Here is a 25,471-nt window from a genome sequence, read left to right as displayed (position 1 = left end):
TGCAAAAAAAAAAAAAATTACTGGGGCTTTTCTGCCCACAGAAGTCATACACGTAGACATTTTGTAAATTTTTAAAAGTGAGGGGAAGTAAAAAAATGCAAGTCAAGTTTAGAACCCAGCAGTCTCAAAAAGGTTTTTCTTTGAGTGGCTTTTGAATTTCTAATATATGAAGCCACAAAGTGAAATAGAAATATAGATTTAGAATATAGATTTTTGCTTTTAGTAGAAACTTATACTAAGTTAATAACTAGATGCCTAGTTATAACAACTGAGCTTTTAAAAAGATTAATGTGAATTAGAAAATTCATGGTCATTTTTGGAAGAGAAATCAATCTTCTGAAATGAAGAAAGGAAAGGTATTTTAGAGTAATATTTTGCATCAGTGAATTATTTCAGTATGGGGCATGAACAGTGTTTCTGCATATGTTATAAATATCAGTAATGCAAGAAATAATTCAAATACATGGCCTAGTCCCTAAGGTTACATTGCTTAATGTCAAATTTCAGGATTTTGCATCACTGCAAATGTCAAGTTGTTTTCAGCGACACAAGTTCACGTGTTGTGAGCATCAGTAATGCTTCACCATCATACTAGCATAAAAAATCTAAAGGATGTACATAATTCCTTTGCTAAAGACTTGGGACAGGATACAAAAGATGACTGTGAAATATGCTTTGTCCCCATGGGGAGACGTGTAGAAGGGGGCAACGATAACAAACTTACTTCGGATCTGCTTCTTGATTTCCTTGGCAGGGTCCAACCAATTCTGCAAAGAAAATGTTTCCTTTTTTCAATTTCACTTAGAAAACACAATAAACGTTATTTTTTAAATAGTGCTATGAGTCAAAGCCAGAACATGTGAAGCTCTGCCACTCCTTTCTCCTTGGATTAGCCGTAGGCAGGGCTAACACTAACTTCCAAGATGTGGCCCTGGGTAGAAACAAGATTTTTATTAACCTTCACAGACTTTGAGGGCCTGAATGATTTGAAATAAAAGAATAAAAAAATAGGAATTGGTAAAATAAACCCACAGAGATATTTTTGCAGATATTTTCAGGTAAAACTGAATTTCTACAAGCTTGTTAAAAACAAGTGCTTTTGATAGTTTTTTCCGTTCAGTCCTGTAAAGGCTGAAAAGACTTGCTAGAGGATAAGCAAGTGCACAGTAGGGATGTTTGCAATGCAGCATGGGGCATGAGGGGCTCTCCAGGGAAAATCAGAGGCAGAACCACAGCACCTCTGCCCCCATCCACCACACCATGCAGAGCCCCATGACTATGCAAGACAAAACCCCTGCTGAGGAGGTGGAGAATTATCCCAGCGATGTGTTAGTACCCCAGAGATGCCAAGGAGCGGATAAAATCCCTCTGAAGGAGGCACACAGCAGCTTGGGGTCTCAGTGTCTCTGCTGTCTTGACCTCCAAGAGAATCAAATTAATATTTAAAATGCGTCAGAGCCCAGAACAAAAAGTTCGCTTTCCCCAGGAAAGTTCCACTTTCTCCAAAGAAAGATAAACAGATGTACCAGAGACAATAAAACACTAAAGAAATACCAAACAAGCAGAACACAACAATCCCTCCCCAACAAAAACAACCAGTTTGCAGCTGTCCAAACCTGCTCTGTGGTGCAAAACCTGAGCCTGAAGATCTCCAGCTATTGCTGAGCACAAAAGCAAATTATGCACCAAGAAATTAAAGACACATTAGGATTTCTGTTTACAAAGATGACATAGGATGTGGGCACATATGTTATTGTCTGGCTGAAAGTTATGTGCCAGAGGATGGAGATGAATTGTTAAGTACTTTGACATTAAAAATATGCATGTTATTGATCAATAAAAGGGGTGGCAGGCAGCTGTTCTTTTAACTGTTCAGCTCTGTAAAGTAACTGGTGACCTATAAATATTTAGTGCTTCTAAACCACGTGTTAATAATGAATCCATGCTTCTCTTTCCCATAGGAAAGCATAGCTATCTGAAAATGCACTTAGATTTCTGCCTAGCTTTTCTCAAAACTCAAAACTAAGCACATGCTAGGGCATTATCTTGTGCTGGCATGGACCAAGTATCTGCTTAAGTGATTTTATGAATTAGAAACAAGGAAGTCTGTAAAGAAAGGGGGAAAAGTAAACAAAAAGACTGATTTATTTAATATCATATATATTTGAAACAAAAGGAAGCTTAGAAAACACAACTGTTGTTTCCACAAGGCCTAAACAGCTAAAAAAGTAGTAGAAGCACCAGCTCCATCAGGGAAGCCCTTTCAAGCTTCACAAAGCACAAAATACCCTCATCTGATGAGCTCTGCTGATCTACTGTGCATATTTCTAAGAAGTTTTGTATTGGTTTCTGTCAAAATATTTATCTTAAAATACTAAAATAACACAACATATTTTAAATTATTTTTTGATATTCTCTTTTTCACGGTACCATGTCCCAAACACCTTCACATTAGATATCTTCAACACTTGCAATACACAGCTTGTTTCATATGGAAGGTGGAATGCAGGACAGCAGAGTGTGATTCACTGTAGCTACCAACTGCTTCTGAAGACTAATGTCTTTAGTCAAATCAACAATAATGCTAAGATAAAGTCAAGGCTTAAAGCCTTCCCTTATCTTGGCAGTTAGCAGGAACAGTCAGACATCCCCTGCCTATTTGTGTCCCAATCACTATTATTAAGCCATATTTTAGTACAATATGTTTTGCAGTGTATCTATAAGTGTAAATCTGACTTTCATCTTGACAGTAAAGGAATAAATCATACTAGAAAGAGCACCAGCTCTATGGTTAATATTTTCTATGTCATAAATTGCCGAAAGAGAGGGAACTCAGGGAAGCACAGGAGATGCTCTTAAAGAGTAAAGTCACAAAAAGACAATTGCTCAAACTGTGTCTATGGAACTTGGCAAGGGAGATAAAACCACCTTCTGGAATGTTTGCAGCTGTCTGGGGAGTGTCTCAGGGAGTTCTAATGTTCACATGCCAAAGGCCACCTGCATTTTTGTGGGTTACCTTTTGGTTTTCTGTGTCTCTGTATGTTAGTCCAAAGTAGTCTTTTTCCAAAAGGTTCAGATGCTCGCACACTTTGTCAAATAGCACTTGACCTCTGGAACGTTTCTGTGGGAAATAACAGAAAACAAACCAAAAGACGATTAAATTTGCCAAATAAAGTAATATAAGCATTAAAATAACACCTTTTCTGTCAAACCAGTAACCTCAAAATTATTCAAATCAATGCGCCCATCTTTCCAACCTATTGACCTGGAGCTTCATAACAATCTGCTGAATGGGGCCAATCCTCTTTTCCTAAAACCTCAAGTCTTCTTGCAGAGTTAGAAATAAGTCATATATGTCATATTTCAACTTCCAGTCGGAAAATCTCTTCTGTCTTTCAGAAACTCCAGCTTCAAGAGCATGATGAGGTCATACCTTTGCAAACCGAAGCAATTCTTTATGTGCAAGTAGCAACAAATAGCAGTACAAAATATTCCTGATCATGGTCTATCAGAGTTGTGACTGGCGGGGCAATCCATTGGAGGAAAAACCAAACATGGACATACTATTTGCTTTGGTAACAGTGTGGACTGATTTCAGGACCCATTTTTGTCTAATACACAGGGAAACGTGATTATGCCATCTATGGAAATCATGGGAAGAGCCTAGTATCTGACTGGGAATGTAGCTGGGTAAAAAACCAGCTTTCCACTGCCCCAGTAACCTTCTTTACTGCTGACATGTCAGATGAGAAGGCCTCTCACTGTCAACATCTAGAACCCTTAGCAGAAGCTTCATAGTATCTATCATACTGGACAGTAAAAATTCAGGTCATGCCGTTTCTCAGCGTTGTATGTGAAATTGAGAAAATAACCCTCCAGAAAACCAAACAGACAGAAACATCCTCTTTATAACCTACACATGCCAACTTTGATATGCATTAACTACGATAAACAATTCAAAATTATTTGGGCCATATTTATTGCTGTGTTTCATCACTGCCTGCTTCCCAAAGTGCAACTCACCTAAAGGAAAAATCTCTCCACTTTATTCTGACCACACGAGTACATAAATATTTTAGTTGATGTCAGCACAGTGTTTTCTTTATCTGTAGGTGGCTAGAAGCAGACTGGAAACACACTACTTGCTTCAAAAGCAATGCAGGCAGTTGACAAATAGAGGAGAGAATGCCACCTCCAAATTTACATGCATCTGCCAACAGAGCTGCACCCGGACTGCACTTCCAGCAGTCTTGGCTGGGAGAGGGCAGCTCAAAATCCAAGCTGACACAGCTATGCCAGCAAACCCATGGAGCCCAATGCTGGCCTCAAACTATTTTAGAAGTCCTAAGCAAGCCAAAAGAAAAAAAAGGAAAGAATTGAGGGTTGCTGCCTAACACCCAGTGAAAACATCACAAGAGATGATGGAGTTGTGCAGCGTAATCTAATTTGTGTTAAATTTGGTATTTTTACTGGCATTCTATTGGTATATTGGAAAGGGCACTGGAAAACATCCTTTACATTTTATCAATGGAGAAACTGAAGCATGACCTAAAAAATGTTCTCCAGCTGAGGAAGGAAAACCAGGTCCAGAAGTGCATTACAAGTGTATTCCTGTAACTTCATTTACTGTGCCTTCCAGCATTATTTGAGCAAACGGCTCTAGGGCCTTGTTCTGTGTGTCACATGCTTTCCACGCTGTAAGTAGGAAGCACAAATATGCCCCAGCTCCTTTATAGTGTCAAAACAAATGTTTAGTTAATTCTTCACGCCCTGAACTTGAAAGTAGGTAACGAGAGGTTGCTGGTTTTATACTTGGTGCTCTCTGTAGAGAAATAGGCAGACAAAAAAGATCTTAATACTAGTGTGTGGAGAGGAAGCAACTCAGAAACTTCAAGCCAAAATGGTCACATTTCTGCTGTAAGCAAACAATGTTGCATTTTGCAAATTTCTTACTCTTCTACTTGTTAACAAACTAAGTAGTTATACTGAATTGAGGAAAAACAAACAGGTTAGCTCTAGAGGACACCAGCTCTGAAAAACACTGGTCTGCACCAGTGCACCATTTACATGTATTCGAGTTGTGGCACTTCAGTGCTCACTTAATTTTAAGAGTCACTCAAGGCCAGCACAGGAGCTGTTTTATGTGGCTGATCCATAACTACAGAGATCTACACAGATGTCTGTTTTGAGAAATAGTAGCTAGCAGCTGCAAGGTATGATGTTTTAACAGGGAATTACAGGAAACATTTGTGCAGGACTGTGCAGTAATAAAAACCAAATGCCCAGGACACCCCCAGTGCTCAGTATTTCTTGTTTGGCTACACACTGCAAGTGAGAGTATCTACAGCAATCTGGAACAATTTTCTTGGCAATCTAACCTCCTCTTCCTCCTCCTGTGTGAAGATGCCCAAGTTGTACATAAGTCATTTTCCACACAATTCCTGCTGCATCAGGATGGGGGAAAATCCTGCTGGTGGTGCAAGAGGACATGAGAAATCAAAATGCAACTAACAGCCCTTCCTGGCCAGTGTCTTCTTTTCACAATCACAGGGTAAGAACTGGTGATGCTTGAGGGAAAGCCTGACCAAGATCACTTCTCCTACAGAAAGAGCCATTAGTGTCCAAACACTCACATTGAGTGTTGGATGAGCCTCACACCATAGCCTCACCACTGCCCCTCACCCTGCCTGTTCCCAGGTCAGAGATGACCTGTGGGAGAAGGATTTAGAGGACTCTGATCATCTGGGGAGTTGGATCAGCCTTAAATGGAGTCACCCCTGCTGTCCTCCTAATGCAAGAGAAATCCTCATGCCCCTGCACATTAGGCAGCAGTGCCACTTTGTACCCATGTGTTGTGAGCAGGCACACTGTTTCTAAAGCACCATTGCACAGAAAGAAAGTGAGGGAAAACTGTTGCATAAATTCATGGGAAATGAGGAGATTCAATTGGAAATATATAATTAAAACAACTGAACAGCCTGTTTTGCCCTTGTTACTTGTTTTTATTTTACTGCATGCCCAAATAACCCTGCCATGAAAGGCAAGGATATCATTGCTTTGGCAGGGAGAGAATGGGAGGGGAAGAGAAAGGTCAACTTACAAAATGATACAGCTTCTCAATCCACCCTAAACCTTCCTTTTCCATTTTGTTGGAGTGACAAGTCTAAGACGATGAAAGATTGACAGTCTGCTGGTTACTGTGGATCACAACTTAATGCCAAAAATGCCAATCAATTTCCAGCAGTCCAAAAGTGTGGATCAAAAAATAAATAAAAAAGAAGACTTTGTGCTATAAAATACTGACTTTGTAAATGAAAAAAAATTTCTGAAAGGTAAATCTGGCAAGAGCATCCACTAGAAATATCGTTAGATATTTTTCAGGCATGAATGGGATGAAAGGAAATGTGCAGATGTGAAAAAAGACACTTTGCTTAAGCTCTGGGAAATCAAGCAAACAGAAGGGATACAAGACACAGATTAAACGGTATAAATGAACACAAAGGTCTGGGAGCAAAAACATTATGTTTTTTCACAGCCTCATCCCTGCAGGTCTATAAAGGCCATGGCTCTCCCTTGAAGCTGGAATGGGAATAAACAGCCTCCTGGTGAAGTTCCCAGTGAAAGGAGCCAGCAGCAGCAAACTTGGCAAGCCAGTGCCTGCCAGCAATTCTCACACATAAGGAGAAGCAGCCTCTCTTCTCACCAGCTTCTCCTCAGTTTTGATGCTAAGTTTCTCCTTCCTTGGGATGCTGAAGGTCACAAAAGGCTCTCTTGTCCCCTAATGGGCTTCTGCACCATGCTCAAATCTTCCCACATCATCTTCTTCAGCCCACATTCCTCCACCATACCCCCATCACCTTACAAGATCACCAGACCAATATTGTGTGAACAGAGTACAGAGCGAAGAACTCAAAAATTCAAGTACTTCCACCTTTGCTCTGCCTGGATAACAACATTATTTTCAAGTCAATAACAACATTATTATCAAGTCTCATTGGTGAAAATTTAGATACAAAATTCAGTATTTCTTAATGCAGAACAATAATAAAAAAGTTTTCCTTTATTATGATTAAACTCATGAGCTGCAAAGGACTTATATTAAGCAAATATTATCAAAATGACAAAATGCAAGCTTTTGCTATCACTTCAGCCACAAACTATGTGCTGTATGGTAATCACAGAACTGCTGATGGCTGAGGCTGGAGGGCACTTCTGGAGATTGCCTAGTCCATCCTCCCTTCTCCAGAAGCACCACCTAAAGCAGATTGGTCAGGATCGTGCTCGCTTGGGTTTGAATACCTCCATGGATGGAGACTGCACAGTCCGCGGGGGTCACCCTCATAGTGAATTTTTTTTCTTCTGTTTAAATGGAAATTCTTGTCTTTCAATTTGTGCCCTTTGTCTCCTGTTGTAGCAAATGTGTACCCCCAATAACATTCTGGCTCTGTCTTCCTCACTCCTCCCATCAGATATTGATACACATTGCTAAGATCCCCCTGAGCCTTCTCTTCTCCAGGCTGAACAGTTCCAGCTCTCAGCCTTTCCTCATAAAAGACATACTCGAGGGCCTTCCTCATATCTATGCCCTTTGCTGAACTCTGCCCAGTATGTTCATGTTTCCTTGTACTGGGAAACCCAGAATCAGACTCAGCACTTTGAGACTGAGAAAAGGGAACGGATAATCTCCCTCGGCCTGCTGGTAACACTGCCCAGGATGGCACTAACCTTCTGTGCTGCCAGGGAACATCACTGACTTTTGTTCACCTTTTTGCCCATCAGGACTCTTAAGTAATAAAACCCCTGTATTGTGCCAACCCAGCTACCAAATCCATATGTTATTGTACTGTGTTAAGCCACGAGGAAAATTACATCGAAAATGAGCAACCAACAACTTAATACAAAGATATGATGCCAACTTCCTTGTCCTACAGGTGGTAGTAAGACTCCAGAAAATTCCTTTGGGAGTCAGTAAAATATACGGAAGATATCAGGAAGATTTAAAATGTTTATGTGTTGGATTGTGTGTCCCAGGCTGGAAGCCAGTTGTGCCAGAGGAAAATTTATGAGGATTCAGATCTGCCACCTCCAATAGACAAATTTTATTTCTATGAAGAGCAGTAGGCTTAGCTGCTCCATGCCAGGAGGCACCACCTCTCCAAAAGGTCTTCAAGCTGCTGTGGCTCCTGGTTTGGCAAACCTGCCCTGTCCCTGAAACACAATCATTTGCAGTCTTTCTGCAGGCTATTTTGGCACCCACCCTGATAATGCAGCCTGAGCCTCTTCTGTTGCCCCTCACCCTGAATGACCCACTTTCACTTGTTGGGTAACCTCCAACCTACAGGCCCAGCCATCTTTCCTAGCTCTATGCCAGCTAGAGCTGTCCATGCTGAGGACCTGTCAGTACTTCTTTCAGACAGAATCCAGCCCTCTGCCTGACAGATTTCTCACTGGAGGAGCAGTGCCATTCTGGGACTGGCAGCTCAACACGGCTGAGGAGCCTCTGTTCTCAGAGAGTTTCAAGGCATTGGCCAGGCAATGCCACAGCTGGCCTGACCACACCTGCTCCCTGCCCTGGCCCCTGCCCTGCTCACGCCAGGGGCCTCTCCAGCCCCTCTGAACCAGCACGGCCATGATACTGGGATCCCTGCGCACCTCCCCAGGTGCCAAGGGGTTCAGTGTCTGATTACAGCACAGAGTGCTGGTCTACTCTCAAGGCTCTATTTTTGCTCACTAGCAGATTACCCTCCTCTCACTGAGAGGGAAGCAGGATGAGGAGCTGATGAGAAGCAAGCAGCCCTCTCTGCTTCCTAGAAATAAAAACCATTGCAGCCTCCAAAGTGAAGCACTTTGGGGCGGTTCTGCTTTGGCTTTCAATGCTGCAGTCTCATGTGGGTGCAGAACGCTGAGTAAGGGCTGCTTGCAGCATGGAATCAATTACAATGGATCACATTCAGACCAAATTTTGCAGTGCTAGGGAAAACACAGAGTGAGAACAGTGTTCTTCAGCCAGACATCTATAACAGGATTCATTCTTGCCACCAATAACCATCAACTCCACTGCACAGTAACCACAAGGTCAGGACAGCCTGATGAACTGAAACTTCCCTTTCTGACCAGTCAAGGAGCACAGCAGGATGAAAATGTATCACAGCTGTGGACCTGGAATTTAAAAGGGATGAGTTTGCATGTAACTTTCTGCAGAAATACATATGCAAATGACCTTGCTGCTTTCCTGGGAAAAGCTGCCAAGCTGCCAGTGAGCAATGTCACACTAGCTCCAGCCTGGCATCCAACTCCATACAATTACTGTAATAACTCTAGTTAGGCAGGATTGCTGGAATAAGGACAAACAGATCAGTATCATGAAATCCCAGTACGAATAATTGGACTTGAAGTGATGTTGAGGTTATCTGGTTCACATTCCTAATTAGTATTTGCACTTTCCAACGGATCTCAACAATGCACTGTATAAATGTGTGGGCTGGCTCTAGCCTTGCATGCTGTAATGTATTTTGGCATGTGGCTGTACTAACCTCTTCCTTTTCCCCTCTTCCTTCTGGTGGGAAAGAATTAGCTATTTTTTTTTCCTTTCCAATGTTTCAAATTTTATTTGATGAAGAAGATTCCAATTGTGTGCAGACCACTGATTTTATTTCATTTTCCGGTTACACTTTAAATTACTTTTTGCAATTTAATTTGGTTGATACTTTCATTTTCTACACTGCATAGACTGCATGGTAGTCTCCTATGTGCAAATACAAGTAAAACACCATATACTAAAATGTATATGGCAACAAATAAGAAGCATAAGCAAGGGAAGCTTCTCCATCCCCATGTTGCAGCTTCTGCAATTATTCTTGCAACACAAACAAGTGAAAATGATTAACTGGTTGTCAGGAAAACTTTGTACTCACCATAGAGAGCACTCTCTTAACAAAATTCCCTCAGCTGAGTCTCTGAGTCGCTGAATTCCAGCCTCCTGACAACACAATTTCTCATTCTTTCCTCATGAACTACCCCATTAATACAAAATATATGCCAAATCCCAGAATAAAAACCTCAATACTTCTGCAAATACTCATTACTTGCAAGCTAAAGTAACCAAGCCTGCAATATCACTTTTGTATGGAGAATCCCATTTCTGGGGGAAGGATATGAACATCAACATATGAAATAAATTAATATGCATAGGCAAGTACGTATATAATTTGATGCATACAATACTTGCATACAAACAGATGTGAATTTGTAAGTGGATGTTCACTGTAGCTCCAAATGTAGAGAAGCTTGTGGCCACATCATATTGCTTCTCCATGTACAGAAAGTCAATCAGAGATTCTAAACTCACACAGTTGTTCTGGTAAGGAGCACATTTTTATCTGTGAATGAAATAATAATCAACATACCATGACATTTCCCATGTTTTTCCTGAAAGGAGTTTGAGCTGTTCAAGAACCAAAGAGCTGAACTGAGAAATTCTAGGAGCTGATCATTGCACTTTAGGCCAGAAAATCTCCAAACATGGAAGACATGTTTTTTGAACATGTCTTGATTGAAGCCAGCAGAAGGAAATCGCTATTTTTCTCAAGGAAGATAAGTGGAAAAAGTCATTCCAAGAAAGTTTAACTCTATTTCACTTCTACATATTTGTAATTTGCATTTTCAAAGGATTTACTCTTTCCCTGTTTACACTTCTCCGCAGTTTCTCTCCACAGGGAAAAGAAGATGAAGCAGAAAGGTGACAGGAGTGAAAACAACCCCTGAATTTCTTCAAATCTCTCGTTTCTCAACTGAAGTTCACAGCAGGAAGCTAAGTAAGGAGAATCCAGAAAGAAAAACAGGATAGAGAATCTTTACTGGAGTCTTAACTGGCTGAAAATCAGTAAATTTTCCACTGGTTTACTGAAGTAAATATCACATGTGTAATGTGTAGGATAAAAGCATCTGGGAGCATGACATGACTTAACCACTGGAATTTAGGTCTCTAAATCCCCTGCCGTGCTTGCTGAAAATGGCACTGGCAACTCCAGAAGCATCAATACCAGTTAATTTATCTCAAAGTTCAATGTGTTGCGAGTCATGTTCTAGGCATTCCACAAAACATTTTCAAGTCTTTTCTCCTAGGGAAAAAAACCTTTGCCAAAGTTATCAGCGCAACACTGTATGCCAAAGACAAAGGTAGGCTATATATCGACAAAGCAAACAAGAAATGCCCTACTCCCCTCTTCCACACAGCCCTTTAAAATAAAGGAAATTAACTCATATTGACTTTTTATTCCAACTACTTGGTTTCTTGCAGAAAAAAATCTGCTTATGCAAACCATTATAAACCAACGGCCTGGGTTGGAAGTCCCCTTAAAGATCATCTAGTTCCACCCCCCTGCCATAAACAGGGACACCTTCCACTAAACCAGATTGCTCGAAGTCCCATCCAGCCTGGCCTTGAACACTTCCAGGGATGGGGCATCCACAACTACTCTGGGCAACCAGTGTCTCAGCAACCTCACAGTAAAGGAAATTCCCAATATCCAATATTTAGATTGGATGCCGGGAATTTCCTCCCAACATCCAATCTAAATATTCCTTCTTTTAGTTTAAAACAGTTCCCCTTTGTCCTATCACTATCTGTCTGAGTAAAATGTCTCTTTCCCTCTTTTCTGTAAGCCCCCTTTAACTCCTGGAAGGCCACAATAATTTCCCTGGATTCTTTTCCAGGCCAAACAACCCCAACCCTCTCAGTCCTGTCTTTACAGGAGAGGCACTCCAGCCCTCTGAGAATCTTTGTTGCCCTCGCCTGGATGAGGAGGAGACACAAATGTTCAAAATATAACACACAGTCATTAATCATAAATGTTCCTAAATGAATCCCTAGATGGGCAGAACCTTCTCATCCAGTATGTAAGCAGTTGGTCACCAAGTGTAGGAGATATTGAACAAGAGATTTTTTCCAGCCTTTTAGGATGCAAAGGGAAAAAAGAGACACACTCCAAGAAAAGAAAATGGTCAAAGCAAAATACATTAATTTTTTGGTTCTCAAAAGTTTTCCATACTTCAGTGGTAAAATGTATTTGGAAATGTCCCAAGTCAAAACTCCAGATAATATCTACTTAATAAAATATTTAGCCAAAAGTGGGGGGAACTAAGAATTAGGCAATTTCAAAAAGATTTTTCTGAATAAAAGCTATATTAAAAAGACTTTTTTCCCCATTATGAAGCTACTTCATGTACAGAAATGCTTTTCCTGAAAGCTGCATATCAATGTAAGCTCTCCAACTGTTCTATTTCTTTATTAACTTCTTTATGTGTGAACCTTCATAAAACATCCCAGTAGGTGACTGATATAGAGTAATAGTTTGAAATAAAACCTGCAATAATATTTTGCATATCTGCCTCTGCCTTTTAATTTAGGACACTATCTTATACTGCCTTGCACATATAAGTGATAAGTGATGGCACATAAGGAAACAGAGTGGATGAGAAGGTATTTTAACATACAGTGATGATTGATCACTGTCTTTTTTCCCCCATGATGGCAGTACTATAATTCAGCATCTTGTTGATATTTATTGTAATACACCATATTGAAATGTATTACCATTCCTGAAAATAACCTTTTCTGTCGACTGCTAACCAAGCATTTAGACCAACAGATAAATATGTAACACTGCCTATGCTACCGTTAGATACCTGCAGCAAATGTCAATGACATTGTATAATATGACATAGTTTTTATCAGGGGCAACCTTCTTTAATGCCATTTGAGCTGGCAATCCTAAACAGCCAGCACTAATCTAAAAAAACCCAGAGGACTGCTAAATCCCAGTAAGAAGATTGGTGACCTAGTCCCGATTCTGGCATCAAACCAAATTAGGGTTTTTGCCTTCTACCTCAGCAGCAGAGATCACACCAGCACTGGCACCACACAATCTCTAAGTGTACTGATGGGTGCTCCACACAGTTTGCATCCTTGGGAAAACAGTGAGCACTCCTTTCACGACAATGCAACCGTGCTGGGGGCACTCGATAAAAAATAAACAGTCTGGAGCATGTTTTTGGATGTAGAAGTGTGAGAGCCATGTCTGCACGTGCACAATGGCTACAGAAATACCTGTCAAATGCGATGATTATCAAATGCATCCCAAGTGCATCAACAGACTGCATACTGTATAAACTGAGGTCTGCTACCAGCTTATGAGCACTACCCTCTGATAAAATGAATATAAAAACAGTGGACACAATTTCTCAATTAGAAGTTCTGTTCTCAGCACATTTATTAGCTTTACACATTTGCTAAATCATGACATAAAATAATAAACAGTATTCCATTTACGAAGGCGTTTCAGCAGAGAAAGCAACCCCTCAGTTTTCTTAAGAGCACAGATTGTTTGGGCTAGGATTTTAGCTAGACATGCAGCTGATCCATTGGCTTAATGCCTCCTGATTGCCCTACAGCCTCCTGCAAGACACTCTGCAGTAACTCAGGCAGGTCCCTTGGGATTCATGCAGCAGCTGAAGCTTTCCAGTAGTGGCTATAAATATTTTCCTTATTCTACCTATACTTGGATAAACTCAGCAAACACTCATCTCTCCTCATCTCACGTGCTAACTAACTGTGCACAAGCCTAGTACCTACATATCAAGGGGAGCCAATCACTACCCGAGATATAAATAGTCCTTGGCATATATTGACAAAAAAACCCCCATAAACAGTTTGTTTATTTTCAGCTGAAAAAGCTCTACTGTCAACATAGTCCGATTTACAGAGTAATCTTGCCATATGAATTTAAAAGCCACAGAGCTCTCTCTGACCTACATTGCCAGCCTGGAGTGAAAAAAAAAAAATACACTGCAGAGAAAGATGCTCTTGAGGCAGAAGAGGGAGCAGGATGATCAGGCTTTTAGATTTGGGGTACCTTAGATGGTATTGCACCATCAATGCTGGGGTTTTCATGAAAACTAACAAATCCTGTTCTCAAGCTACATCCAAGATTTATCCACTTCAGATCACAACCATTTCTGCCAGAGTGAGATAAACCATGAGAGACAGACCTTGCTGCCTATCAACACTTTGCTTTGCAAGCAGATACTTCACCACCCAGTCCTGTCTATGATATTCTGTTCACTGTGTCAACAGACAAGGATGAGAAAACATAAAAGCAGAGCAATGTTGCATGTGGCTCAGTTGGAAAAAAAATAATCACCCGTATGAGGCATTAAGATTTTCTTTGACATGGTAATATATTTAGAGGATGATAATAAAGTGAAGATTTACTTAGTTTGGATCTGGAAATGGCAACTATAAGTGTAAACGCGGGGACAGCACCTATAAATTGGAGCAACTAGAGTTGATGAATTTAGACAGCTCGGTTGGGACTGGAACAAGCAGCAGGCACTTCATTGACACAGAAACAGAGCAGGAAACATGACAAAATGCAGGGAGGCTTGGCAGGAGCATGACTGGGCAGTGACATGAAAATCAGCAACCACTGTGTTGGTTGGGCATGAGGTTTTGTACAGAAAAACACATTGTACAGAAACAGCAGAAGGCTTTGAGTGTCCATTTGGAAAAGGGAAAAGACAAAGCCTGTCATCCGCTCTTTTTTATTTATATTCCAGCAGTCATTAAAAAATACACGCAGAGGTTGGGTGCTGGCTGCACAAGGCACTCCAGTAAGAAGCTGGAGGCTCTCTGGGGCCAAGACCACCCCAAGCAATAAGCCTGGAGAAGACAAACATAAGGGTCTGATGCAGTCTTACCCTGGCGAGGCCATCAGCAAGGATGGGGCAAAGGACAGGACCCCTGGAGCCAACAGACATCTCTCAGTCTGGAGTGAAAGGCAGGTGGAAGATCATCCTCTCCTGGGGTCTTGCAAACAGATTAACCAGCAAGAAACCTTGCAGTACCTCAGTTTGAGTGTGCATGATCAAACCTAGTTTTTAAAAACTTTGCCAGATGGAGAACAAGCTCCTCTTGCCTGGCTTGTGTCCAGCTGGTTCTTTCCCCAAGGGGAGGGAACCAGAGGCACTATTTCAGTAGAAAGTTTTCAGCTAACCATTTATTCTCAAAATATATGCAGTTTCAGAGCAGCTGAAAGTATTTGTCAATGTAGGTGGACTGCTCACAATAGTTTTCAATGTTATGAAAAATGGCTGGCACCTCCAAGGTATCAAAAGTATTTTTGCCTGATAAACTCAACATTTCACTGCACAAATAATTTTCAGAAACTATTAGCAAAAGTCACTAGTTAAGAGGATTAGATGTAGAAAATGTAGATCTGGAGAAAACGTGTATAATTTTTTTTCTTTTAAGCTTCTGGCATTTGATTGTGACCATGTCCTCTGCTGTGCCAAAATGTGCAATTTAAGGTCCCACCTTCTGTCCACTTGGTACATCTAAAGGAGTGACTTAGTTTAATTTAATTGGTTCCTCATTCAGTCTCTAAAATACTTGCATATGAACTGGAGAAAATATCTGTCTAGTGGTTTAGGTGTCTGCCTGCCAAGGTTATAAGAGACCTTCCCCCTGAATACCATACATCCCAGATGTTCCCAGCCACAGGAAGTTGTGGGGGACCTCAGTCTGCCCTGGCAAGGCAGAAATTCTCCAGCCCCACTTCCTCTGCCTTGTGGAATTTTGAAAAGGCTTAGCTCAACCTGACTTGTTTTGATTTAGACTTCTTTAGCTTCAGTGAAATAAGAATAATAATCATAATCACTAAAAGAGAGTCCAAACATTTTTACTTTTGTTTTAATTACCAAACTCTTCTCAGCCTCACAGTTGATTATTGAGATCATTATGACATTGGTGCTGATTTCCAGATCATTATGCTTCTTGAATTGACAATTATTTTAACTCATAAAAAAAAGGCCTACAGTATTTGGAAAAAGCAAGTCAGAAGAACTGTTTATTAACTTTATTCAGCTGAAACATATTCAGGCAATACTCAGACTCCTACTGACATGTGTCAGGTAACATAGATCTTAAGTGAATCCCCTGGCTAATCCGAGTCAGCCCTAATTAGAGGGTCTGGGTACAGAAAACATGCTGTGTAACAGCGACGATGCCTCTCAACCCAGCCACTTTTACTGAAACATATCCTGGGGAAGAAACAAGACCCAAAACAAAGGTCTTCATATTAAATTAAGTGAAGTGTAAGCAATGAGTAGGTCAAAAGGAAAAGACTTATTAAAAAAACTCCTCTTGCATCCAATAATCAGTTCTGCATGTAAAGCCATTTGCAAGAGACTGTGTGGAATTCATTAAACAATTAAAATGTGCAGGGGGTAACCGAAACTGTATCCTTCAGAATGCAGAGTGCATCTTATTACAAGGTTTCCTGCCTGACCTTAAAACCTACCTCAAAACCAAGGAGAAATTTGATGTTATTAAACTCCCTGTGCAAAAGCGGCTGGCAGGTCCACACATGGAAATTCCCAGGGAAGGGTTTGCTGGGACTGTGTGGGGAGGGGACCACAGGGCCATGCAGTTCCCCTCTATCATACAGAAACACAGGAGGATTTTTCCTCCAGAGGGAGTCTTGCAGGTCAGGAAAAGCAGCACCGGCAGCCACTGCTCTCTTTCATTGCTGGCAGAGGTGGCAGCGCAGAAATAATTCTGCTTGTTCTCAACCCTTCAAGCCTGTCCTAAGACAATCTTTAATGACTTTATTTTTCAAGGAAGGATCATGTAGTCACACTTTTTAACAGGAAAATGAGAAATTATTGCAAGAAGCAATACTTCAACTATTAGAGAATCCATTTATTTCATGTCCATTTTGTCTTCAAAAAGGATTATCAGCCCATACTTGTGTAGGCAGAAAGGGACCAGTTCACTCCAGTCTGCTTTGGTCCATGTTACAAGTCCTGGTTTCAAATGTATGAAAAGAAAACGTCTTGCTATTTAAACTCAAGCATGCTACTCTGATGTCACCTGAGGATGTGGGGAAATCCATTAAGAAAGTGTGGTCTCCACCAGGGAGGAAGTCACCAGAAGGTGTACAAAGGTGTAAATAACAGTGGCTACAGCATGGGACACCGAACCACTGCCCAAGTTGCATGACTGAGAAAACTGGAGTTAAAAATACCCATATACAGTGTATTTTTACCAGTCCCTTCCCACCTCAGCTGACCCCCACTCACTCAGAAGTGGGGTTAACAGTAATACTTTTTGAGTTGTTGTTTCTCCATGTGTTGTGCAGCTTATCTGGATCCTACGTCAATTTGCCGTTTGATGTAGGGCTGCAGAGATGCCACAGACAGGCTGCCATGGAAACATTTGTTTTCATTCACTGGTGGCCTGCATGATAAGAAAGTCTGAGTGGTACAGGAATGACGAAAGAGTATAAATTACCAATGGCCTCAGACAGCTGAGCCTTTCAAAATGAAATCTAATTATTTTACCATTTATTTAGACAGATTATGTTACAGCTTTCTGCCCTCACATTGTGAGTGACAGCATGTATATATTTAGAGCAGCAACAAAGACAAATTCCGACTTGTTTTAGGAAGACACTTTAAATTAGGCTATGTGTAATGGAGAGCATGACAGCTTGTTCCACTTGCATCTTTTAATTAAAATGCAGTGGTCTAGATAACAGAAAATTGAGATGGGGCAGATATGGACAAAAAGGGAAATAAATACTAGAAGAAACATATTGTACTACAGCATTTGAAAGCTCCTACTTAAAGCTGAAGAAACACAGAAATAAGTAATTTTTGCTTGTTTTCTTGAATCTTAGGAAAAACTTGAACTAGTGTGTTCATTGCCTTTTTTAGGTTATTTGAAATTAATTTGCAGTCTTGGATCTTGCTTTCTCCTTAGCTCTTCAAACTAATGAATGCAAAGCATAAGTCTAGCTTGCTTAAAAGAGACAATATGAAATGCAGTTTTGGCCACAGCTCTGGCCTTGGACGCTTTGACAATCAACATTTCTGAGCATGATGCTGGTTGGGAGAGCACAATGAACAACCCAAGGAGAACCATTGCCAGCAGGGGTGAGCATCTGGTGGAAACCACCAGGCTTTGTCCCTTGAATGGGCTGCATCGACTCCTGTGATCTAACGCCCCTCAGAAATCCCCAGGTTCTTCATGACATGGGAGAAACAGACAGCTGCCCTGAGGCTGTTTGTCTTGGCAGACTGGGGACAATGTCAATGCACAAATACCTCTTTTCCAAAAGCCAACAGCTTTCCCTGGGGAGGGGAAGCACCAACAGGAGGCCATCCCACCTTGGAAAGGAAACCCTGCTCTGAAATACGGCTGCCACTACCATCTGCAGGCTTCTGACAAGAGCAGCACTGGGGGCACAGATGGTGACACTGGTGGTTTATGGTTTTGGAGGAGGATGAATGAACAGGTTGGGTTACCTCCTTAACCTGGTTTTGGCTTGTAATGTGTTACTGCATGAAAGACTTTCTGGGTCAGGACAGATAGAGCACGCAGGCAGTAACACTGCAGGGCCTCAAGGGAAAGCTTTTACCTGGTATTTGCTTAAGATCCTTTCACCGAATGGAGACTACATTAGATGACCCCCTGTTAACCTCAGCTTTGAAGTTGGCTCCACTACACTTTCCCTCATACATCTCACACAACATGAAAAAACCCCCAGTGTCACAAATGCAAAGCCCTGAATGTGAGAGAGATTGAAAGATATAGCAGCAGACAGTGAAAATGTTCAGCATTAAAAATGGAATAAGAAAGAGGGGCTTCTGAAACAAAGGACAGCAAGGGCATAATGGATTAACCAAACTAGCCTCAGAAGTGTCTCAATCTGGGAGTACGTGCCCCATCGGCTGCCAGGTCATTAGTGGGATGAACACATAATTGATAAGCTGCAGGTTGCGCTCTACTGGAGAGCAATAAGCTCCTTTAAATTACATTAATATTTAACATACATAAAAAGCATTTGTCATTTGCAAAGCACTTTATAGAGTAACTGATGGATTCTATAATGATCCCCAACTCCCAGACTAGGGAATGCAATTCTGGAGAGATAAATACCTGGCTTGCATCCAAATCAAGATTCACTGACAGAGCTATTATTCTAGCTCAAAATTAGGTTTCTAAGTTTCTGGTCCTTCCAGATTACATTGCTTTGAGCCTTCAGAAGGTAGAAGCATGATACACATGGAGCAGAAAGAAAGGAGCTGACAACACAGGGTGACATTTCTGACTCACATTTAAAAATTGTCACATCCCTACCTTGGGTCACTGTCACGCTGAAAGATGCAGTTATGTGGGTTGAACACAAGGAATGGAAGTATTAAATATCTGATTGCCATGTTGTCTGTCCCTCTTCCTTTTCTTTTAAAGAATTATCCTTGGGGAATTTACTGACCTCCATAATTTTTGGGTGCCTTACTATACTTTATATTTTATATAGATATATAAGAAAGAACTGAGATTAGCTCACTTGCTTACAGCATGGTGATAATAACACCAAGGGAGTGGGTTCAATCCCTGTATTGGCCATTCACTTAGGAGCTGGACTTAATGATCCTTTTGGGTTCCTTCCAACTCATAATATTCTATGATTCTGTAAAACTTCATGGCTTTGTGTGCTGCTGACAGAGAATAACACACATATACACATACACACACACACATACATATATATCAGTATGCTTGTATGTAGGTATGTATGCTTGTGCATATATACATTTCCCCCCCATTTAAATTGATACAGTGACTTCACTTGAAGGTGATCCTTAAAATATGATAGCTATGATAGCATTTTTTTGAAATATGATGGATTGTTTCTCATGCTGCAGCACTGAGTTTCTGTTACTGACACAGAACTTTATTACCCAAAACTTCTGAATAACTTCAGCTTCAGCCTCCTACACAACTTCCTGAGATGTCTCCTGAGACAGATCCTCAGCTTTCCTGCCCTACTAACTCCCTTTGTGAATACTTTTTTACTCCTTTGGAGAAAAAGCACAGTGAAAGTCACATCATTTGTCTTGGCTGCACTCAGCACCCTTTTGCTGTAGCTAAACTTTATGCATGTAGCAGGTGGACTTCCTTTGGATCTACCAAGAATTCCCTTGGGCTAGGGTGGGCTGTGCCACAGAAGCACCTGTAGTTGCTTCATCAATACAGATGCAAAGTCTGAATCACACTGTTTCAGGCATATAAGGTGTATCACCACCCCAGCTGCACTCATTCCCTGAAATATTTGTTCCTCCTAACTAACTTTGTTTCAGTGTACCCCATGATCTACTCATCATCATAGCCTTACAGCTTCATCATTTGAAAAGGCATCCTTTTAGGAGCTCTCTCCTCATCAGTATTACATTCTGCCTGGGAAGCCTGATCATCTTAGAAGCAGATAAAATGATTACTGATGACAGTCAATACAACTTGAAAATATTTCAGCAATGTGAGTAGAAAAAAAAATCATACAAAACTTATATTGGACATTATTCAAGAGCTATTCAGAACTTGCAAAGCAGAAGGAGAAATTTGACAAGCAATAAAACAGGACAGCTTCCACATGCCAGCATTTTTATGCTTCAAGAGAACTCAAGTAGTGAAAGAGTGAAACTTCTTATAAAAAGTATTATTCACAGCATTTTTTTGCATAAGTGGAAATCTAACATAACAAATCTCCCTTTCTGCTCCATCTTAGATTCTGATAAAGCTCAGCCTGCTAGACAAGATTTCCATAGAAATCTTATTTGGTAAGATTTGCTTGATTGTATTCCAAAAAGTGACTCACATTTTACAAGCAAGTGTCAAAAGCTGAAATGAGTTGACTCTTTCCATCAAAGCCAGTATGAGTCATTCCTCCAGCTTAATGGCTCCCACACTATCCTTGAGTGACAAGACTGAGACTGCAGGTCAAGAAATGACCATTTAATAGTCACAAAGGATGCGTCCAGATCGCCAGTCCTAGGCTGAAGGAAACAACATGGGACTTGGCCAATGAAATTAAAAGATACTCAGCCACATGGACAGCTAATTTGCTGTAAGAGTAGTAAAATACCAGCTTCTGTTTGCAGCTCACTCCTAGCATGACAACATTTGACCCAAACTGTAATGCCAGGGTTAACTAAAAACCAATAAGGTTTTTCCTCACCTGCCACTCTCCAAAGCCCTAAAATGAGAGCAGCTGAAGGACAAGGGGGCTGTGCACAACGTGACTGCAAAGATGCCAAAGATTTGGCTCCCAGTCAGGTACTCCTTTTCTCCATCCTTTTTCTTTCTCCATGCTCCTGTGGATTTCCCTTTCAAGCCTGCAGACTATTTAATCTCTGCCTTTATACTCTCCTGTTTGCCCCAGGTGGATTTTCTTCTCCATGGAATTCAGCAATTACCCAAAGTATGGCTGGCTTAGCCAGGCCCCCCAAGACTCATCCTTCCCCTGCAGCCACTGCTTGGTCAGGCTCAGCCTTGTCTTGTGCTCATGACCTTCTGACCTAAAACAGGACAGGCTGGACCACTGCCCAAAAATCACCTTGATGACAATGACTGAATGGAGAAAGGGTCCACCCTGAGATTCTGAATTTTCTCATGCTTACTCTGAGATGCTAAATGTGCTCACTTTTTGCTTTTCTGGGGCCTTCTGGAGTTGAAGGCATCCTCTTGGCAAGGGTCTGCCCAAAGGCAAAGACTGGCTTTTAAGTGACAGCAAAGATCATCCCTCCCAAAAGTAGGTTCCTCTCAGAGTCCCAGCAAGGAAGGCAAGCTTCCTTACAGAAAAATCACAGCATCTTTTTGCCAGTAACATTCAAACACAGTTATGATTCACAGACATCATGGAAAAGCACACAAAACTCTCCATTCTCACTGCTATTTGCACTTGACATTTTCCCCACTTGCCCAGGGTGTCTCTCATGCCCACAGTAATCTCACAATAGTCAGAATTTCTGTATGGACAATGACTCAATGGAAGACTCAACTCAGTGAAGTACTAAGGAAAAGAAAAGCCCAGTGAGATCAAAATCCTTATTTGTTTATGGGCTTTGTTGCCCATACTTTGTTTTCTGCATTCTGCTGTGGCTTGTGCCAACATAAAATTAATCCACAGTCTCTGGCTGTTTCAGGGAGTGCTCAGAATCCCTCACCTAGCTCAAATCTGTGCACCATCTTCAACAACCTCCAGAGAAAACAATGAAAGTCTCTCTGTGCTTGGCACTGGTGAAATATCATGCCATTCACCCTTTTTCTTAAATTAGAAATACCATGTTCACCATTTATCTCCTGACAGGATGAAAAAAAAAAAGATGACCAAAAGCCATTTACCTCTACTTCACAGGCATACTCCGATCCATCCAGGAGCGTCACTTTGCATTGCATATTTTTCGGTTTCTTGACGATCTTTAGAGGAGACTTGGAAAGTTTGCTAGATGAAGATTTTTGAGAGAGCTTGTCGTCCTCTAGCTGCTGATATTCCAACTGTTTTGCACTCGCAGCAGCAAACTCCTGTTCTTTCTCTGTAGCCTATAAAGAGAAAGGAAAGATGGTTTTTGAAATAAGATAAACCAATCATGCCCTCCAATTCACTGTACATGCCGCACTCAAGCATTCAAATGAGCCTTTTTTGGGGGCTTGGACAAGAAAGCCATGATGCAGGACAGAGTCTTTACTGAAAAGATTTCCCATATTCCTTCCTGCCCTCCCTTCTCCCTCCAAAATGTACAGAATACCCATGAAGGAGGGGCATTCATGAAAATATTTTAAGGCTTCTGCTTTTCCCACAGGTACAAAATCCCACTTCCTGCACTTGTTTTTTGGCATTTTGGAAGCACTGAGTAATCAGAAATTTTTGTTGATGAACAGATACTCCTACGCCTTCTTGATAATACTTTGAAGACCTGTACCTGTTAAATAATACGATGTTTCCATGGTGTCATATGAATAGAAAAACACCATCAAGTTTGCACTAATTCTGCTGTCAGTGGGAAAACAGTCCCTGAATGAGAGCATGGATCCCCCCTGAACAGTGTGAATTCATAAGGGGATGCTGACATCCCTGGGAGAGTGAAAGGCTCCTCAAGCACCCAAGCAAAGGGTTAAGAAAACATGACAGAAGTGAAGGGCCAAACAACTTTAATGTGCAGCCAGCTGGCTAAACATACAGGATGAGAGGATGAGTTTTGCTCTCTGCTGATGCCCAGTAAGTCTCCCAAAGCTGGAGAGAAGGAGGTGCTATTTGGAAGAGGGGCAAGAAGTAAACGACCCTGGCTGCTTTTGCTCAGGTTTATCTGAGGGTCAGACCATTAGAATTTCCTGTGATGTAGCTCAGCCCCCAGTCCTCTCCACAGCTCTAGATGAAAGTCAGAACAGCTCTACAGCATTTCACCCTACCTAGCAACAGCACTGTGCTGCAGTCATTACCCTTCTCATCAGTTATATCCCTGATAGACTCCAAACAAAACCTCAACAGGAGTGCAGTAATACCTCAGCTAAAGCTCAAGTTAAATAAAAACATCTTTCTGTTATCTCACTACAAGGCAAAAAAACCCCAACCTGCTCTGGCTCTGAATTATTTCAGTGTAATAAGCAACAAGCATTAGTGGAAATATATTGTAAATTAATCCTGCAAGTCTGTTTCCATTCATTGTATATAATAAAACTTCATGAGAATGGAGCAAATCCATCCAAAGGCTTTAAGCTGCTTTGAGACCAGAACAATGTGGCATCATATAACCTGAAACAACATTGTATCTCTAATCACAGGGTACTGTCCCTGAGTGATTTCATAGAAAAAAGCTTTAAGTTTCTCCTCTGCCTTCTGACAGTGGGGGAAAGGACAATTTGGAGCTGGCTGTGATCCCTACAGTGTTAGCTGCCACCAAAGCCCACAAATTACAAAGAGGTATGACAAGACCTCACAGTCCTCCTCTCCCTGCAAGGAGGATACAGCAATGGCCTCCTGGGCATTCCTGGATGGGAAACTGGAAAAGAGGGGGCTTAAAAGATAAAAAGGCAAGAGTTGCTTTCAAAATCTACTGCATCTCCTGGGCCATGAATGTTCTTCCTCAGGAGCAGCCTAGCACCAGCCATCTCTTCCCCCATCTGGCTCCAGCACAAGAGGAATTTGTCCTCCCAGCAGCTGGATACCACCTCTGTACCTGGATGTCAAAGTCCTCACATACCTTGAAAACTGGTGGGAGATGAAGGCACAGTGTAGGCAAGTGGATCAGCTGTTTGCTGAGCATTTAACACTCACAGCAGCTGTGCTGAAGAGGGAGAGATCCCCTGGGATCACAGCAAGGCTTGAGGCCAGCGAGCCTTCTACCACATCTGCAGCCAGCTGGCAATTGGTCCAGCCTTGTGCAAGGAGAAATAAACAACACTGAAGATGCCTCCTGCTTGGGCCCCTGTGCAAAACTGCACTGCTGCTGGTGGGAAGAGGGGCTGTGATGATTTCTGTATGTTTTGTCAAAAGAAATCTGCCAGGAAAGGCGCACATGCATATATGTTGGTAAAAAAAAATAATTCCAGTGATGGGGAAAAAGAAACTGTCTTACCCAGTGGCTTATTACATTTCTCATGTGAGGGTTAGCCCTGCACTCCAACAAAAAACAACCAACAAAATACCCCAGCATGGAACTAATCTCTTTCAAGAAAACAGAAAAGCTGCTTGAGAAAAAAATACACAAGGACACCCCTCATCCATTTAAACCTTAGAACCATACTCAGCCTGCAAGCAATTTATGTGAAACCCAATGGACTAGTCATTATTTTCCTTCATAAAGACAGTCAGTAGATCAGGACTACTGCAGAGTTTTCCTTATTTATAAATATTAAAAAATATTACTGAGGTTATTTTGTTTGTTAAGGTTCCCATCTACATTAAGATCAGGGGAATGTGTCTAGGTTAAAATCATACAAAAGGTTTTCCTCTCATTTTTCTGGAGAACAAAACATGCCAAGAACTATTAGAGAAAATTCCCCCAAACTATGCTGACATGTTCAGGCATTGAGGTACTTTCAGACTGTATTAAGTCTCTTCTTCCTAAAGAAACCTGACATCCTGGAATCCAGGAAAAAAAAATGGCCAGTGAAAGACTCATGTACACAGTGAATTATTTTTCACTCTGCAAGCATGGATTCATTTTCTCCTAAATTCTTCTCCAAAGTATTTCTGCACTGCTTTTTTGTTTGTTTATTTGGGTTTTTTTGGTTTTTTTTTTTTTTTTTTTAGTTTCTGTGTCCTGTTTTTGCAGTATTTTTAAAGTACTATGGGCAAAATTCTAAAGCAGCACAAGTTGCTTCAGGGTTTGCATTTTTTGAGCATAATCTCTCTCATGTATGACACACTATGTTCAAGCCCTTCTAAATCTGGACCTCCTCTCAAAGGATGCCTCTGGAATCAGGGGATTCAGCAATAAAGATCTTGGATCTTTAGCTCTGCAGCTTCTCACTGGGGTATGAAGTGATGTTGCAACACTTGCAAAACACATGAATCCCATCTACTTATGGTAGTTACTCAGAAACTTCGGTGCCTGACCTTGTGTAATG

General features: G+C 41.2%; 1 protein-coding gene across 26 annotated transcripts in view; it reads right to left on the bottom strand.

Moving 5' to 3' along the window:
• Window positions 1–25,471, bottom strand: part of EPB41L3 (erythrocyte membrane protein band 4.1 like 3) — a 96,649-nt gene that overhangs the window by 38,697 nt on the left and 32,481 nt on the right. For all 26 annotated transcript variants that reach the window (XM_074548852.1, XM_074548843.1, XM_074548820.1 and 23 more), the window contains exons 3-5: window positions 22,247–22,444; window positions 3,017–3,121; window positions 725–767 (exon numbers count right to left, since the gene is read on the bottom strand). In XM_074548852.1, the coding sequence (XP_074404953.1) occupies window positions 725–767; window positions 3,017–3,121; window positions 22,247–22,444 (346 nt within the window). The remainder of the gene's footprint in view (window positions 1–724; window positions 768–3,016; window positions 3,122–22,246; window positions 22,445–25,471) is intronic.

Source organism: Zonotrichia albicollis, chromosome 1, assembly GCF_047830755.1.
Source record: "Zonotrichia albicollis isolate bZonAlb1 chromosome 1, bZonAlb1.hap1, whole genome shotgun sequence".
In the NCBI taxonomy this organism is placed as follows: Eukaryota; Metazoa; Chordata; class Aves; order Passeriformes; family Passerellidae; genus Zonotrichia; species Zonotrichia albicollis.
Note: the sequence above shows the minus strand (reverse complement) of the source record. Positions and strands in the feature narration are given on the sequence as shown.